The 12148-nt window shown below is 43.3% G+C and overlaps 1 protein-coding gene across 1 annotated transcript in view; it reads left to right on the forward strand.

Moving 5' to 3' along the window:
• PDIA6 (protein disulfide isomerase family A member 6) overlaps positions 1–12148 on the forward strand; it is a 15813-nt gene continuing 3665 nt past the window's right edge. The window contains exons 1-11 of the mRNA XM_017818117.1: positions 1–83; positions 2935–3076; positions 4209–4266; positions 4955–5081; positions 5575–5681; positions 7044–7177; positions 7586–7700; positions 8657–8797; positions 9986–10070; positions 10160–10232; positions 11265–11423. Coding sequence (XP_017673606.1) covers positions 50–83; positions 2935–3076; positions 4209–4266; positions 4955–5081; positions 5575–5681; positions 7044–7177; positions 7586–7700; positions 8657–8797; positions 9986–10070; positions 10160–10232; positions 11265–11423 — 1175 coding nt within the window. The 5' untranslated portion in view covers positions 1–49. The remainder of the gene's footprint in view (positions 84–2934; positions 3077–4208; positions 4267–4954; positions 5082–5574; positions 5682–7043; positions 7178–7585; positions 7701–8656; positions 8798–9985; positions 10071–10159; positions 10233–11264; positions 11424–12148) is intronic.

Consider the following 12148-nt stretch of genomic DNA (forward strand, 5'->3'; position numbering starts at 1 on the left):
GGGCCTCGGCGGCGGCGGCAGCAGCAGCAGCTGAGAGTGCGGGGCAGCCATGGGGGCGCGCGGCGCGGGCCGGCTGTGGTGGGGTAAGAGCCGTGAGGGGCCGGGGAACGGCCTGAGGGGGCGGCGGGACACGGAGAAGCACGGCGGGATGTGGCTTCTTTCTCCCCAGCTTTGCGGCCTCCGTCGCGGTGGGGGGAGCGGGGCCCGGGGCCGTGCGGGTCACGGGCGGAACGGGGAGCCTCCTGAAAGAAGCTTGTAGCCAAGGGGCTACCCAGGCAACGAGCGGCAGGACAAGAGGACACAGTTTTAAGCTGTGCCGGGGAGGTTTAGATTGTCAATTAGGAAGAAATTCTTCACAGAAGAGCAGATTAGATGTTGGAACGGGCTGCCCAGTGAGGTGGGGGAGTCACCCTCCCTGGAGATGCTTAAGGAAAGACTGGACGTGGCACTCAGTGCCATGGTCTAATTGACACGGTGGCCTCTGTGCCGAGGGGGTGGGGGTGGGGGTTGCTCGGTGCGTTATCGGAGCGCAGACTGGGAGATACTAAACATCCTAAAGGCCTAAAGATCCCAGCGACAAAAAAAAAATAAATAAACCGGTGATTATTTCTCATCCTAATAGATAAAAAACCCGCTTTGAGTAAGCGGCGGTGTTGTGCCTGCCTGGCTGTCCTGCCCTGGGGTCTGGTGCTGAAAGGGGCAGCGAGAGAGCGGTGACCGAAGGCAAACGGAGGTGCCTGTGAGGATCTGGTGTTCCCCTTCCCCTCCCCCTGCTGCCGCATCTTGTGTGCCGGGGGAATCGGTAAACGATTCCCACTCGGGCCCCTCGATGGAAACGCGGAAGGTGCCGGGAGCGCTGCCCAAGGCTGTGTCTCGCCGGGCGCACGTGTACAGGGATTTGTGAGCTCCGGGCACGCCGAGCGCTGCTGGAGGAGGAGGTAGTTGAAGGAGGAAGTTCACAGAATAATCACCATCATCCCATGACAAAAGCTTTTTTTCACGGATCTTCAGAGCTGGAACTTTGATGTTCAGTGAAGACGAGTAATAGCAGTATGGAGCTGCCTTAGTTGGTTTAATAACGCTCATGTCTGTGTGATTTGCCAGCGTTAGAAAACAACATTTGAAATCAGATTATCTGTTTCTTTTTGCCTTAATAACAAGGACAGACTTGAATTTTTCTGGCTTAGATGCTTGTAGGAAAATGATCTTTTTGTTTGCTAAAGATGAATCAAACCTTGAACTGGTGGCATAACTTTCCTTTCTATAGTGAAACATTCATGAGTCATAGTTTAAAAAAAATACAGCGATACGTGACTAGGTGCATTTCACCATGTGCTTTATTTTGTGAGTTCTCTTTAGCAACTGTTTTCACACAAGCTAGAACTTCTCTGTTTGAAGGGACAGTAACGACTGAGCGATTCAGTCTTCTGAATGTATTGTGTCAAGGATTACCTAAAAGGTGATACCAAAATACACTGATTTCAATTTAATGATCTCATTCCATCTAGAGAAGGTTTTGCTCTCGAGAGTGACTGTAACATTCAGGGAGCTTGTTTTCTTACTCTGTCCCAGCAGCAGCTGCTACTGTAGGTCACCGTACCATGCTGTGACAGCCATGCTGTGACAGCCACTGATCGCCTTGGAAAGTCAGTTGATCAGTGCTGATTAAGTGCTGTTTGTGTATGGGCATACTGAAGGAACAGAGCCAATCTACATGTAAATCTAGTGCTGGAAACCAATAATGATCACCCCAAAAGAAAAGGGTTGGGTCCTTGTGCTAGAAGAAACCATAAGGAAAGGATAGTGGTGCAGTGGGTTGTAGTGTGGCAATTCAGTCCTGATCTCTGCTTGAGTAACCTGGAAGATGTTTTTGTCAGCTTCTCTCAGCTGCAGAATAGAGGTGATGGAACTGGCTCTTCTTGAGTGGGACTAATAAACTGTGGGTGATGCTGTGCAGTCTGTGTACCATGTGCTGTAGAGTTTCTGCATCACTGAGCAGCGTCTTCCTCTCACATTCAGTCTTAAGACATAATATGTAGCTTCCCATACAAGTTATTAACCAGTTGCAGCAAAGCTATTTTTTGTCTGGTTCTAACTTGGGTGTCTGGGCTCTTACTCCCCCCGGTCTTTAGTGGACTAAGAGAAGTCTTTTGCTGGGTGGATTTTGTTGCAGAGAAGCTTGTCATTCCTCATCAAATCATCTCTCAATCTCTCTGACTTGGTAGAAGGAAGGATTACAAGGTTTTGTGTACAAGGTCTCAAGCAATAATAAGTTCCAAAAATGATCAGAAGTACAAAGTCATAAGAGAAAGCAATTTCCATGTATCTTTTCATGTTATATTTTAGTATTCTCAGAGTGCTTGAGTTGTTAACCAGAGAGATTCACCTGTCATACAACAGAGAGAAATCCATGGTAGACTAAGGTCCTCATGAGCAAGAATGAAGGAACTCACTACGCTACCAGTCCATCAAGTGCTGGTCCTAAAATCAGTGTAACTGTGCCAAGCCCAGCTAGGACAGTCCTGCATTATGTGATCCTGTAAAAAAAGTGCTTGATTGCCTGCTGTGCAAGAGGTGTGAACAATTGGCTTAGGAATTTTTATGTGGGAAACCCTGCGGAAGTTCTGGTGCTCTGGTACCAGTAGGAGGTAGGGTAGGAGCTCTGATGAAAGGTGCTCTGGAGAGCCATAGCAGGAGTGGCCTAACTCCAGCTAGATTTAGGCACAGAGCTTATATTACGTGGTCCTGTGGAATCATGTTTGAAGTGAGGAGGGAAAGCATATATCTTGGCTTAACTTCCTTTTTTATGTGGTCAGACTGGAATCCCTTCCCACCCCTGCTGATTTGCACGGCGTGGGGAGATGATTTAGCCATGGCAACAGGAGAATCATAAATGTTGAACAGGAATGCTGATTGCTTTGCTTTTTGTTGTAGGCACCGTGAGCTGCACTTTGTTCCTGGCAGTTAATGGTTTGTATTCGGCCAGTGATGATGTGATAGAGCTCACACCAACTAACTTCAACAAGGAGGTCATTCAGAGTGAGAGCCTGTGGCTAGTGGAGTTCTACGCCCCATGGTAAGAATTACAGCTGTGTACTTGCTTGCTCTTACACAGAGGAGCAGCATAGGAATTTTCTGCTGATCAGCCCAAGGTTTCTTTCACTTGTTGGCAGCACAGTTGCCGGTTTGATGGCTTTCTGACTAGCAAAATAGCTGTACTTGGGATTCTTGTTTTAAATATCCTCATGAGGGAAGAAGGCAGGAATTTGTTTCAAGCTGGCAAACAGGGTCTGATAACAAAATCTTATACACTTTACTACTTCAGGTTTTCTGATGAAATTAGTATTAAAAATGGCTGATTACAGTGCAATAGCTAAGTGAAAAGGCCCCTCACTTGTGTGGTTCTGAATGTAATTCTAATGTGAAAGCACAAATCTGAATTCACACTTAGAATTTACACTTTCCATCGAAAACTACTGGCTTTGTGCCTCCTAATTTAGCATCTCTTTTAGTCTCCTGTCCTGCTCATGTCCAGAGCACAGAGTCTCTTCCATTTAAATTCTGGTGATATATATTCCATCTTTGTACAAATCCTCTGTGATATTGCCATCCCAAAGCTCCACATTCTGGAGAAAGTGGCCTTTCATTGCAACACCCTGACTGTGTCTGGACGGAGAGGTTTAGGGGAAGGCTTGCTGTGCCTCTTCTAGTGTTGCAGTTTATGGGCAATGAGAAGCTTTATTGAACAGTAGCAATGAAGTGTAGAACAGGAAATTGGCAGTTCCTCTCCTTGCAGACTTGTGATGATGTGATTATATGCTGTTGGTTTTCTCCCTCAGACACCTCCAGGAATTGTGCCACAAACTCTTGCTAGTTAAGAAGTTACCTCTAGAATAATTTTTTTAGGCCTTATCACAGGTCCATTTTAGCTTACCACAAGCAGATTAGTGTGCAAATCTGTATTTTCATGCTCACGTTTGCCTCTGTTTTGGGAAAGACAGGTAGCTATTCAGATATTTGCATATACGTGTGTGCATGCACTTATATAGTGTGGAGGTTTTTGAAGCCTGTGATGAAGTGATGTTGTGACATGTCTTCTCCTCTTTATGAGTAAATCTTCATTGTCCCACAGTTTGCAATGAGTGACTGTGAAATAGTTGTCAGATCTGAATGACAATTACTGTTTTTTGTTTGTTTGTTTCTAAAAGGTGTGGTCATTGTCAAAGACTAACCCCTGAGTGGAAGAAAGCAGCAACAGCTTTAAAAGTAAGTTTAGCCTTTCAAATGTGCTTATGGCAGTGGATTTAAGAGAGTTTGGCTGTTTGCCATCTGGCTTGGGAACATGGAGGTGGGGTTTGGTCCTTAAAACCATTATCACTCTAACCATACCTGTCCAGCCAGAGAAGTAGTCATTCAGGCACTTAAAAAGTCAGGATTTTTGTTTGGTTGGTTTGGGGTTTTTCCTTTATAAAAGACATTAAATTGTGGAGGAAGCAAGTCAGTTTTGTCTGTGTGAATTCCCATTACTGTTTTCCAGAACTGAAAACAGCTTTGTAAGCTGTTGGGAATGAGTATTTCTCTAATTACAAAAAACTTGGTCATGTAGTGATTTGCTGAGTTCTTGTCTTTGTAAAATATATATTCCCCTTCTAAAAAAAAAAAACCCAAAGAGACAAATCTCCAAACAAAAAACCCCCAACTAAATAAAAACCCAAACAATTTAAAATTTAGTTAGTCAGGCTGAATTAAAAAATGGACATATATTACATGTTCTGTAATTTAATGCTTTTGGGGGGTAGTACTTCTCCTCTGGTGACTGTTCTCTTACAGTCCTATTAACTGTCCCTCCCTCTTCACCCCCTCCCCCTCCTCTGTGCCCCCAGCAGAGTGTGAAATGTGTTAAATCACTTTAGAAGTCTTCTCTTAGGTGTTGTTTCTTGTTTTGTTTCTGCAGGGTGTAGTGAAAGTGGGTGCAGTAGATGCAGATAAACATCAGTCCTTGGGTGGACAGTATGGAGTCAGAGGGTTTCCAACTATCAAGATATTTGGAGCCAACAAACATAAAGCAGAGGACTATCAGGGTAAATGTGATGCTGTAATACATGTTACATGCCTAAAAGCTTCCCTGAATACAGCAATTATGGTAGCTGTTGATGATGTCTTGTGTGGCATTTCCTCCTTGTCTAGTGCTTATAGTAACTCAGAGACGGATGGGTGGGACTGGTTTAACCAAAGTGTGTATGTCTTAGCATGGACTAACAGTCCCACCTGCAGTTCGTAGTTTTTGGAGGTTGATAGACAGTTCCAAAGAATTATTCCTTTCTTCCTATTTATTTGGAGCTTGCCACAGTCACCCCTCATCAGATAAGCTGGGTTGCTAAAAAGTGTAGTGAAGTCAGTCCTGCTTCTTGTGCTGAAGTCAGATGTCCCACCACTAGGACTGTATCACTCATAGCCCAGTCCTGCTTTTCCTGAAAAATCATTAGGGTGAGGGAATACTGCTTGTAACTGAGTTAGAAGCTGACCTTAAACTGGCCTTTTGGTGGTTTAATCACTTACTTTGCTGCATTGCAGGTGGCAGGACAAGTGATGCTATTGTTGAAGCTGCTCTAAGTGCTCTTCGGTCCCTGGTGAAAGAACGTCTTAGTGGCAGAAGTGGAGGATACAGCTCTGGGAAACAGGTATTTCAGGGAATGTGTGTTTGTTTTTCAACTGGAGACTGTCCTGTACAGGAGGTCAGAGCTTGTGCCCCTGATTCCACCACAGAATAGTTGAAGTTGAAAGAGACTTTTGCAGGTTTTCTACTCCAGCCCCCTGCCCAGTGCCGGGTCAGCTAAGCAGATTGCTCAGGGCTGTGTCCCATCAAGTTGTGGGTATCTCCTAGATCTGACACTCCATGCAGACTGCAGTCTCTGGGCAACCTGTTCCAGTGTTTGATCACCCTCACAGTAGAAATCTTTCTCTTGTATTTAAGTTAATAGAATCATAGAATGTTATTTCTTCTATTTCAACTTATGCCCTTTTGTCTCTTGCTTTTGCAGAGAAGAGTCTGTCATTTTCTTTACTTTCCTTCACCCTTTCATCACATACCCTTAATCAGCTTTGACCGAACTTGCTCCAGTGTGTGCATTCCTCTTCTACTGAGGAGCCCAGAACTGGACCCAGCACTCCACGTGTTTCACACTGTGCTGAGCAAAGGGAAAGATTGCCTCCTCAGACCTACTGGCAACTCCTCTGCCTAGTGCAGCTTGGAGGCTCTTGGCCACCTTTACCATAGGAGTGCAGTTCTGGCTCGTATTCATCTTGACCACCAGGACCTTGAGGTTTCTCTTGCTGCTCTTCAGCTAGTCAGTCCCCAACATGTACTGGTGTATGGGGCTGTTATTCCCCAGGTGCATCTCCTTTTGAACTTTGAGGTCCCTGTTAGCCCCATTATCCAAGTGGTTCAGGTATCATTTGCCTAGTCCTAGTCTAAACTGGATGGATAGGTTTTTTTAATATGGTAGTGTTTTTCTGAAGTTGGCTTGCTGAATTTCCTCCCTGAAGGTAAATTGAAAAGCTTCTGGCTCCTACTGCTATCTCTAAATCCAAGTACACTGTGGCATCCTCAGGTTGGCCAGGTAGAAGACCTGGGTGGAATGTACCCTGTAGTGTATATTGCACTCCCACATGTTTGTTTTGCCTGGAAACCGGGACACAGTTCCAGATGGAGGTAGTGGTTGGAGAGCACTTTGTTCTTGGACAGATCAGAGCATGAAGAACTGGGAAAGTGTTCCCACATCTTCTCAGTAGTCAGTTTGACCTGATTTCTCTTTTTCTTTTTTTTTCAAGAGAAGGTTCACTTGCTGTTTCTTTAAAGTGCTGTGGGAGTAGGCTGTGTGTATTGACACTTTTAAAATGGGAAAGCTGTATGACCTAACACTGCCCGTTGTTTATCTTACTCAAATAAAGACCATTTGGTACAACACGACACACAGGAGGTGGCTTATGTGGGAAACCAGCTTTGGTTACCTCTTACAGGAGGGTCTGTTTATTTCTTACAGAGCCGGGAGAGTGGAGGTGGAGACAAGAAGGATGTGATTGAGCTGACTGATGACACCTTCGATAAGAACGTCATCAATAGTGACGATGTGTGGATGGTGGAGTTTTATGCCCCGTGGTGTGGGCACTGCAAAAAGTAAATGAGGCTTTTCTTTGACAATTCAGTTCCCATTAGTGCTTGGTTTTGTTTGATACCCTTAGTCCCCCTAAAAGAGACCTTCCATCTCTGGTACACCAGAAGTGGGGTTTTCTGTAAGGTGTTTTAATAAAAATGTGTGGGCTTTTGCTCGGGGCCCCTTGGTGCTGCTTTGGCTGCACTGTTCCTTAGCAGTAAAATTCTCAGTTATCAGTAGAAATAAGATCCAGGAGTTATACTACGCTTTTATTTCCTTAATGCAGGACCTTAGTCTCCTTTGGAATAACTCTCTTGTCATTCTCTGCAGAGACTTTATTTCCTTGAGTGGAATGCACTATGTAATGTTGAAGTGTGGTATACTTTTGCTAACTCTCAAACAGCTTAGAGCACTTGTACTGTGTTTTTCAGCCTGGAGCCAGAATGGGCAGCTGCTGCCACTGAGGTGAAGGAACAAACAAAAGGAAAAGTAAAGCTGGCTGCAGTAGATGCAACAGTCAATCAGATGCTGGCAGGGCGATATGGGGTGAGTGTGCTCTGCAGTGGTTACAATTTTCTTTCCCTCTCTATTATGTAAGATTTCTTTTCAATGCTTACTGAACTGTTCCTTAATCTGGTACTACTTAAAAGTTTTGTGCTAAAAATAATGATGCATACAATTTTTTTCCACAAATAATTAATTCCTGAATGTCAGTAACAATAAAAATAAATGGGGAGAGAGGAAAAGAATAAATTTCGATGTTGCTGATGAAAAAGGTCATCTATTTCCATAAGATCTTGTATGCCTTTATCATCTAAAGTGAGAGGTCTCTCTTTTCAGACTGTTTGTATGCTGGCTGGGCATCTCCAGAACCCACACGTGTACCCATACACCTTGGAACCAGTTAGCAGAGATCACTCTGACAGTATTGGCTGCACAGATCAGATGTGTTGCTCGCCCAAAATAAACTGATACTCTTTAATTTTTAGTACAGTCCACAGAGCTTACAGTGTGCTGCTTAGTTTCCCTGTTAAGTGCACATGGCTGACAAAGAGGAACATTGAGCGAGTTTTACTGGAAGTGTAGCAGAGGGAGTTTAACGTCCACTTGTTGCCATGTAGTCAAAGTGCTGTCCCCACACAGACAAATTGGGACACTAATGTCTAATAAATATGAAGAGTAAAGATAGTCCTCATGATACTTAAACCTGTTGAGCTTAGTGCATCTAAATTGAGATTAAACCATTGCTGGTTCATCAGCCAAACACTGAAGCAGTGTTTCAATATATGTTAACCTTGTTTTGAATTGTTGCACAGGTAGAAAGCTACAAAAGTCTTCAAGTTAAGTCAAGAACATGCTGTGAGACTTGATACATGTAAATCTTAAATCTCTTCCCTTGCTCTTAATCTAGAACACATTGGACAAGCAGATAATTTCTACAGTATTCAATTCCACCATCAATTCGTGTTTATTTGAGCTGATGGCTTAAACTTGTCTTGCAGATTCGTGGATTTCCCACCATTAAAATCTTCCAAAAAGGTGAAGATCCTGTTGATTATGATGGTGGGAGAACTAGATCTGATATCATTGCTCGTGCTCTGGATCTGTTTTCTGATAATGCACCACCACCTGAGCTCCTGGAGGTACCTCTACATTATTTTCTCAAATTGCTTTTCCATCATATTCTAGGCAACAATTTTAAGAGGACTATACTAACTGTAAATAAAACTGCCTAAGTGTAGTGCTTGTGCACTGTTTTGCCGCAGAAGGTAAAGGGTGACAAGTCTTAAATAACAGAAAGCTAAATGTTTATTTCTACTATGAATTTGTTGCTGACTGAAAGATGATCAGAACTGATGCAGTGAAGGCACAGACAGGATGGTGTCAGGGTGTGTGAGTCCGCTCTTCAGTGAGTGAAGAGGCTGGGCTCTGTGCCCCATCTGTTTCTCACAAAAAGAGGGCAGGGCTTTGTCATTTGTAAGCTGTCCATTGGGGAGGTGCATGGTAAGCAATTTTGCTTGCCCAAGAAACCCCATCCCCTGTATGGCAACTTCTGGTTTCCACTTTCTGTTGGTACGTTTGAAATGGTGATTAGTTGTCTCCAAAGTGAGGTGCACACAAGACAATCCATTGGGATGCAGGAAGGAAAAAACCTAAAACATTTGTAGGATTAATAAAGATATTTTTAAATGGTGCTTAGTTCATATTTCTCATCCTTCTAAAATGTCTATTATGCTTTAAATGTTAATATACTAGTACATATTTATTTATGTGTCTATGTATATAATTGATTTACAGATACTAGGGCTGCATGGTTAAAAATTTTTTTACTGGTGGGGTGCACAATCAAAGGTTGGAGACCACTGGTGCAGGTCACTGGATCGATTCCTTTTGAGGCAGATCCCACAAACCCAGTATTGCTGTTACTGTTGATTGAACGATCTCACATGCAGCAAAAGCTGCTCACTGCTGGCTCTCCTTGTGCCAGCAGGCATTGCACGGTCCTGGGGGTGCTCTTCCCAGCCCAGGGCAAGGACAGTGATTTTGAGCAACAAGTGACATCTTATTGTGCTTTCTGTAAGCCTTATTTGGTACCACTTACTCTACTGTTGCTGCAAGTCTCTACAGAAGATTTTGTGAATTGTAAATTTACTTTGTAAATTACTCTTGTGCTGCGGGACCATTGAAGTAGGGGAGACTCATCAACTTTTGTGTCAAGTTGTTTCAGTGCTTATTACCTTGTAGGATGGAGTTATTATAAGGCTGTTGGAGGGAAATGCAGTCATAACTGAATAACCAAGTCTCATTGACTTTCTGCTGCTTTCTTCTAGATAATTAGTGAGGATGTTCTGAAGACTACTTGTGATGCTCATCAGCTGTGCATAATTTCTGTCTTGCCTCATATTCTTGACACAGGTACACATACAAGCAAGCAGACTTCTGTATGAATTTGTCACTTAGAGCATGTAGTTGTGGTTTTTAACTCGTCCAATTCTGTCTAACAGGAGCCTCAGGGAGAAATTCTTACCTGGATGTCATGTTAAAAATGGCTGAAAAATACAAAAAGAAAATGTGGGGGTAAGTGTCATTGTAGATTGGTTATCTTGGAAAAGATGTGAGCATTTCTGGAGGTAATGGGATAAAATTCGTATAATAGCAGTTTAACTACAGATCAGAGTTGTTCCTTGTTCAGGGTAGCATACTGTGGTATTTCACTAATTACCAGAGGAGGGAATGCTGTAACTTTAGAATAACCTGCTATTTTTTTTCTTTTCATCCACCTCCAATTCTGCATTTACAAGATATTGAAGCATTAATGAGATTAAGCAACTTTTACTCTTGTCCTGAATACTAAAATATTTTAGGGCAGTTTCTTTTAGTCTTTTGCTGGTGGGAGAGTCTGCCAGTATGAATGTTGAATTCTCAGGGGAAAAAAAAGGTAAATTACAGTTTATTAACAAGTTTCATGCTGTCAAAGAAGCAGGCCATCAGGCTTTGCCTCCTCCTCTCAAGTGCAGGTGAGGATCTCTGGAACTTAATTGGAAAGTGAGTGCTGTTCTGTCACACAGACTGCTGTGAAAAGGGGCAGAATGGCATGAAAGCCTGGGGGAAAAGGCTGAGATTGGCTGATTCCAGAGGTTACTCAGGGGACTTGCTAAGCATTACAGGAACTGAGACCTGACCAGTGAGAAACAAATACTGAGTGTCCTTAGGTAAAAGTTCTTTATAGTGATATTTAGGCAGGACTTTGTCATGTTTGGATCTGTGACTTGAGTAGTTTTAAACCTTGCTTAATACAGGCAAAAGTGTAGCAATTTGTTCACTTCAGTAACACTTTAGTTCTTTCTCTGCAATGGCTGTTCTGATCCAGCTTTCAGTGGCTGTGAGGATGGGTCTGGCCTAGAGGTGCTGCTGAGGAGGGGCTTTCTTCTGGTGCAAGGTTCAAGATCGGGACCCTGCTATTCCCTGCTGATATCAGTAACAGTTGCCAGTGTCAAGGGCAGTTCAGAGCCCCGCTTGAACTCTGCAGGGTTGCAGAATTTATGTGACTTGAAAATTATTGTAGTGCCTATCTTCATTGTTAATATTCTGTTTTGTCTTTTCCTCAAGGTGGCTGTGGACAGAAGCAGGTGCTCAGTCAGATCTTGAGAGCTCTCTGGGGATTGGAGGCTTTGGGTATCCAGCAATGGCTGCTGTTAATGCTCGCAAGATGAAATTTGCCCTTCTGAAAGGATCATTCAGTGAGCAAGGGATTAATGAGTTTCTCAGGTATGAAATCTTTAAGTGACTTGAATATTTCTGTAACTGGGGCTGTGACTCTTTAGGCCAAAATCAGACTCTTGAGGATCAGACAAAACTTGCGCAGTTAAGAGAATTATGATTAGAATTCACTGGAGTAAGGAATGATTTCAGTGAGGTTTGCAATAAAGCAGTCACTACCTTTTTGTGGTGTGCAAAATTAAGTTGGCCGTTTAGACTTAAATGGTAGTTTTGGCACAACTTTTGTCAGAAATGGGCTTTGATGTTGAAAAATTCTTCTCTGTAACTCAGGAAATAACTTGGTAATCAATTTTATTTAATTCAAATGATGCATTCTGATTAGTCATAAGTAATTGGGAAGTTCCCAGTTTGGGTATCTAAATGGGTGCTGTTGAGGTTCTGTATGTTACTGTTCATATTCCTTGTTCAGACTAATCCTGTCTTCCCCCTCCTACCTCCCATTCTCCTGCCACCTGATAAACTGATTTGGGTTGCTGAAGCAATCCATCCAAAAATTCAGTAGCTCAGTGCTTGGCACAAGTTCCCTGAAACTGCCTCTTGTATAGCTTGGGCAAGAACCAGTGCTGAGAAGAATGGAATGGGGAAGGGAAATGGCGAGGACAACAGAAGCTGACAGCAACACTGATACAGAGCAGCTAAACTTAAACTTTTACTTCGGTGTGGTCAAAGTGAGGTGGGAACTCTGCTTCCAGGTAAAGCACTGGCTGCCATAA

Source organism: Lepidothrix coronata, unplaced genomic scaffold (genome assembly GCF_001604755.1).
Source record: "Lepidothrix coronata isolate B3197 unplaced genomic scaffold, Lepidothrix_coronata-1.0 Scaffold65, whole genome shotgun sequence".
In the NCBI taxonomy this organism is placed as follows: domain Eukaryota; kingdom Metazoa; phylum Chordata; class Aves; order Passeriformes; family Pipridae; genus Lepidothrix; species Lepidothrix coronata.